This window comes from Bison bison, unplaced genomic scaffold (assembly GCF_000754665.1).
Source record: "Bison bison bison isolate TAMUID 2011002044 unplaced genomic scaffold, Bison_UMD1.0 scf7180017864038, whole genome shotgun sequence".
NCBI classification, from domain to species: Eukaryota; Metazoa; Chordata; class Mammalia; order Artiodactyla; family Bovidae; genus Bison; species Bison bison.
The window spans coordinates 3,593,706-3,599,842 of record NW_011494610.1 but is presented as its reverse complement, the minus strand read 5'-3'; the positions used below and the strand labels follow the sequence as shown (position 1 = coordinate 3,599,842).

The following is a 6,137-nucleotide window of genomic DNA, read 5'->3' as shown; positions in this document are numbered from 1 at the left end:
CTTTTCACTTGAGCTAGTGATGATTTTGAAGGACTGATGCTGAAGCTGAAGCTCTAATACTTCGGCCACCTGATGCAAAGAGCTGACTCATTTGAAAAGACCCTGATGCTGGGAAAGATTGAAGGTGGGAGGAGAAGAGGATGACAGAGGATGAGATGGTTGGATGGCATCACTGACTCAATGGACATGAGTTTGAGTAAACTCTGGGAGTTGGTGAGGGACAGGGAGGCCTGGTGTGCTGCAGCCCATGGGGTCGCAAAGAATTGGACATGACTGAGCAACTGAACTGAACTGAACTGAACAGTGATGATTTAAAGATGTTGGGTTAGGATTAGAATTGAGTTTCTTTTCTGATGACCATGCTTCCACTCCTTTCCCAATGACTCTCCTTCTCCTCACTTTCTATTTTGAGAAACTGTCTGGGAAAAAGAGAGCTTGGAACTCCCCTTCGTCAAATGATGACAATTTTAATTGTATCTCTGAGGAGGGGATTATAATCAGCCAGAAGTGAGGAGAGGATCAATGAAGGCAGCGTTGTACAGATGGGGAAACTGAGGCTCAAACAGGTGAAGTGACTTGCCCCAAATTAGCCACATAGTGGGTAGCCAATCTGGGATTTGAACCCTGATCTATATGACTTTGCAGCCCGGCCTTTAACCACCACCTGTCCTGCTCAGCAATAAGAACACGTCCATGCTCCACCACCTGCTAACATTATATACATGGAAAGGCTCCCAGCTGATGCTCTTTGACCTGCAAATCCCAGGTCAAAGGTTTATTTTAAGAACTGAAGGTGTGCTTTACAACACGGAAAGTTAAACCTGGAGATAATGTGAATGTCTCTGAAAGGAGATTTGATCAATTATGATATCACAAATTGTGCTAGGAAAAGCTATATTTATATATATTACATGATTGTTGTTAAGATCATAGACTCTGGAATCAGACTTTCTTGAGTTCAAGTCCTGACTCTACTGTTTACTAACCATAAATAGCATATGTGCGTGCTCAATCGTGTCCGACTCTTTGCAACCCCATGGGCTGTAGCCTGCCAAGTTCCTCTGTCCATGGGATTCCCCAGCCAAGAATACTGGAGTGGGTTGCTCTTTCCTTCTCCAGGGGATCTTCCTGATCCGGGGATTGAACCCTTGTTCCCTGGGTCTTCTGCATTGGTAGGTGAATTATTTTACCACTGAGCCACCTGGGAGGCCCCTTTCTCATCATATACTCTTAAGTCAATGTACTTGACTGCTATGAGCTTCACTTTCCTCTTCTGTAAAATGGTTATAACAATGGTCCCCACCCCAGAGCAGAGGGTGCCTAGAAATATCACTGGGTGTAAGCAAATGTGGGCTCTGGAATTAGATTCTATGGGTGAAGCTTCTAGCCTTGCTGTTTAATTTCTCTTCTGTCTCCATCCGTAAAATGGGCCTAAGAATAGGATTATAGTGATCGGTGAATACATACATATAAGTACAGTGCTTTGGACAAGGCTTGGCATAGAGCAAGGACTTAATAATGTTAGCTATGGATGGGGAAGGGTCCTGGTTCCTCCTCAAGGACATACTCATACGACAATCTGGTATGTATCTCTGAGTTCTTCTACATGAACTAAAGCCCCCATCAAGATGCAGAATGATAACTTCAGGCTGAGCATAAGCCCTGGACCTCAGATTGGTTGGAACCAGAAAGCTGATGATTGAGATTCCTAGAACACCATCCTGTTACCTCACCACCAACCAATCAGAGGAAGATCACACATCCTGCAGACCACTTCTCAAATTTTGCTTATAAACATTCTTCCCCAAAAACCATAGGGGAGTTCATGTCTTTTGAGCATGGGCCACCTGTACTCCTTGCATGGCTCTTGCAACAAACCTTTCTCAGTTCCGGAAAAAAAAAATTTTTTTTTTAAATACTATTATTATTATACCTGCTAAAGTCTTACAGGGGCTTCCCGGGTGGCACTAGTGGTAAAGAACATGCTCACTAATGTAGGAGACGTAAGAGACAAGGGTTCGATTGCTGGGTCAGAATCCCATGGACAGAGAGCCCGGCAGGCTACAGTCCACAGGGTTGTAGAGTCGGACACGACTGAAGCAACTTAGCCTGCGTGCGTGCACACACAGTCTTACCGTCCCCTGTACCTACTTTCTACATATTCCAAGTGTTCCCCTCAGTGTGATCATTGTTAATGTTCTGGAGCACTTATATGTGCCAGATACTGTGTTTAACTCTGTGCTGAGCCCGCTGCCTGTTTGCTTGTTTTCCTAGATGGGAGATTTATAGTTTGATTCTTCAGTGACATATTTATGGTCGAATATAAATTAAAAGCTTGCCTGCACACCAAAGCCGGGTCCTTTGGGAGGACATCACCTGTTTTTGTACACCTCTAGAGCTAAGATTTCTTTTTTTTTTTTTGAGCTAAGGTTTCTTTTTACATTTTTTAATGGTTTACAAAACTCAAAAGCTGAAAGCTCCCTGGTTGCCTAGTGGTTAGGATTCCAGGCTTTCACTGCTGTGACCCAGGGTTCAATCCCTGGTCGGGAAACTGAGATCCGACAAGCAGATCAACGTGGTCAAAAAAAGTCAAAAGCCGAACAACATTTTGTGCCACGTGAAAATGATATGAAATTCAAATTTCAGTATATAAAAATAAAGTTTTATTGGCACACAAATAGCTGTATCTATTTGTTTTCTTGCTGCCTATGGTTACCTTAGCCTCTGACGGCAGAGTTGAGCAGTTATGGCAGAGACTGTGTGGCCCTCAGATATTTACTAAGTGACTTTTATCTAAAACGTTTGTGGACCTCAGTCATATTAGGGTCTTATAACATTTTTATCCCCTTTGTAGCAATCCCATTTGAATCTGCTCTCCTGTTTTTATTTTCTTTCCATTAAGGAGAGGACTCAGAGGTTATGCCTGGCCCGGGGTCATTCCCCACTTCATCCTGATACTCAGGTATCCTGGCTTCTGAGTTCAGGGCCTGCCCAACGAGCTAGAGGAGACCCTGATGCTGGGAAAGATGGAAGGCGGGAGGAGAAGGGGACGACAGAGGACGAGATGCTTGGATGGCCTCACCGATTGAATGGTGAGTTTGAGCAAGTTCCAGGAGATGGTGAAGGACAGGGAAGCCGGGCGTGCTGAAGTCCATGGGGTCGCAGAGAGTCAGACATGACTGAGTGACTGAACGACCACACTGGGCTAGAACTTTGCTCCTTAGCTGTGCTGGAGACTCGCCCTGGGAATCCCCCAGCCGCTGGCCCGCCAGCTGGGCTTCAGCAGAGGCAGGGCCAGCAGCGTCTCCGGGTCTGGAGACTACAGCGTCTCCTCAGATGGCCCCGCGGGGCGCCTCGCCAGGCCCTTTCTTCCTCCGAGCCCGGCCTGGCTCACACAGGCTGCTCTGTGAGGCTGTGGGCAGGCGGCCTGTCTCTAGCAGTGTTCAGTTACCCCAGTGACATTCAATTGTTCCTGGGAGAGGAGGCCCGCGTTTGGCAGCTCCTAGACCTGGATTCCAGGAAACCTCTGCCTGACTCCTGTTTGTTTCCAATCAGCAAGTCGGCCTGTATGCTTTCCACCGGGTTGCGTAAGTCTGTCTGCCACTCTCGCGTCTCTCTCTTGCTATCATCTTTATGTCATCCAGCTCACTGCTGGTCGGGGAGGAAGACCTGGGACCTCTCAGGGGAGGGGGCAAGATGCGGGCGTGTCCCTGGGAGTTCACTGCTGGGGACACCCCCGAAGCCCGGATAACAGATCCGAACGGCCGCCTGGCCGAGCCCTCAAGTTTGCAGGGCTGCTTGTCTCGCGCAGGCTCTCCGCTCCGAAAAGAGACCCTGAGGCGGCAGTTCAGGCCTGCAGGTGCCGGGCCCGCGTCTGTGTGTACACTGATGCATACCCTCCACACGGTGGTTTGGCAGGAGCTTGGAAAACCGAAGCTGAACACCCAGCTCACCCAGGTTCAAATTCTGGCTGTGCCACTTACTGACTGTGTGCCTCTGGGCAAGCTGCTGAGCCTCTCTGTGCCTCAGTTTCTGTATCTGTACTATGGGGATAATAACAAAACCTCCCTTTTTAGACTGGACTAAGAATTGAATCATTTAGAGCATGGGCTTAGCACAATGCCTTGTACATACTAAAGGCTCAATAAATGCGAGTGATTTTTACTATAATTACAGTAATAACTATTATTATTTCTAAATTTTTTATTGGCGTATAGTTGCTTTACAATGTTGGGTTCGTTTCTACTGTACCACAAAGTGAATCAGCCGCGTGTATACATATTCCTCTCTTCTTTGGATTTCCTTCCCATTTAGGTCACCTGTGAGCAATGAGATTCCTGTGCTATACAGAAGGTTCTCATTAGTTACCTATTTTAAATAGCTATTATTATTCATATTCACCAGACAGCAAAGGTCACATTTGTGCCCAATGAGATAGGAACGATAGCATTTATGGAAGCATTATTTTTAATAATGGCAAATGGGACGCCGTCTAAATATCTCTCAGTAGGGAATGGCTAAACAAGTTAATGGTAGACCCACACTGCGGATTTCTGAGCAGCAGTTCAAAAGAAAGGGGCAGACTTGTACAGCCTGAAGTGAAAAGACTTCCAAAATATAATCTTCAGTGACACAAAGCAAGAAGCCGAAGGATACACAGACAGGAACACAGATGTAAAGCACAAATATGCAAAACAGCCTGTGAGTAACATAAATATGTAAATACACAGGGAAAATGTCTGGGACAGCACCGCCATCTGAGATGGTTGTCAGTAGCCACACGTAGCTATTTACATTTAAACATACGTTCATTTAAAAAGTTTAATTAAAATTAAATAAACAATTCAGTGTCTCCATGGCATCAGCCACACCCCAAGGGCTTCGTAAGTCACCTGTGGCCAGTGGCTAATATATCGGACATTGTGGACACAGGCTAGCTCATCACTGTAGAACATTCTATTGGATGGTGCTGGTCTAGATGGGTGAAAAGGCCAAGCTGATAATAGCGGCTGCCTTGTGAGGAGGAGGCAAGGGTCTCATTTATTCTTCTATTTATTTATTTTCTTTTTTGACTGCAACACACCACATGTGGGACCTCAGTTCCCTGACCAGGCATTGAACCTGCATCCGCTGTCCTGGAAGCAGGGAGTCTTAACTACTGGACTGACTGCCAGGGAACAGTGTTTACTGAGCCCTGACTCTGTACCCGCACTACGCCGGGACCACAGCTAGGCGTAAAACAGATCAAACTACTTGCCCTCTTGTTTTCCAGTGGGTGATATGTCAGGTGGAAACTGAGGCTTCGGTGAAAAACAGAGCAGGTGCCTGGATAAAGAATGTTGGCAGATGGCACGGGGTGATTGTTAAAAGACCCTTTTTACATTTACCTGAATTTTTTTAAAATGAGGAGACTGCCTTACTGTGTAATTAAAAATTTATAAAAGGAAACCAAAGGACCTCAGCCCTGGAGAGAAGAAACCTGGGTAGCTGCCTCAGTTCCATCCCTAACCCTTGTGCCCTGTGCCTAGTGGCTTAAGCTTTCTGCCCTCCTTTGTCTATCCTGATGCGCCTTAGATAAGACCTCCGAGGCCCCACCCGCAGCCCCTCCATCCGGTAGCTGATGTTTCCGCCAGTCTCTTCATCTGTCCAGGAAACCCATGGATCACTGGAGTCCTTTGGAAGTGTTAACACATAAAGACTCTGCAGGAAGCTGTTGCAAGAATCACAACAACCCAAGAAGGAAAAGGAGGACAGGAAGGAGGGGGCGGAGGAGGAGGACTGGGGAGGTGGGGAGACCACTTGCAGTCAGCAGAGGCTTGGACCTCCAGCAAACTTAGCCTGAGAGCTGCTTCAGCACACCCAGGTTAAATCCACACAGAGTTCTTGTTATAGTCGTGCAGACAGACACTTCATAATCAAAGCTAATATCTACTGAGATTGACCATGCTGCAGGCAAGCTTTCCATGGATTAGCTCATTTCATTCTCATGATAGCTTTAGTCAGGTCAGTGTAATTTATCAACCTCACTTTACAGATGAAAAAACTGAGGTTCCAAACAAACTAAATAACACCCAGTTGTTAGGCGGAGAGGCTGGACTTTTCAACCCAGATGTGTTAACCACCATGTTTCAGCACCT

General features: G+C 46.4%; 1 protein-coding gene across 1 annotated transcript in view; it reads left to right on the top strand.

The window, feature by feature from the left end:
- Positions 1-3,064: 3,064 nt before the first annotated feature.
- Positions 3,065-6,137, top strand: part of B4GALT5 (UDP-Gal:betaGlcNAc beta 1,4- galactosyltransferase, polypeptide 5) — a 97,245-nt gene continuing 94,172 nt past the window's right edge. The window contains exons 1-2 of the mRNA XM_010835121.1: positions 3,065-3,092; positions 3,225-3,587. Of these exons, the coding sequence (XP_010833423.1) occupies positions 3,065-3,092; positions 3,225-3,587 (391 nt within the window). The remainder of the gene's footprint in view (positions 3,093-3,224; positions 3,588-6,137) is intronic.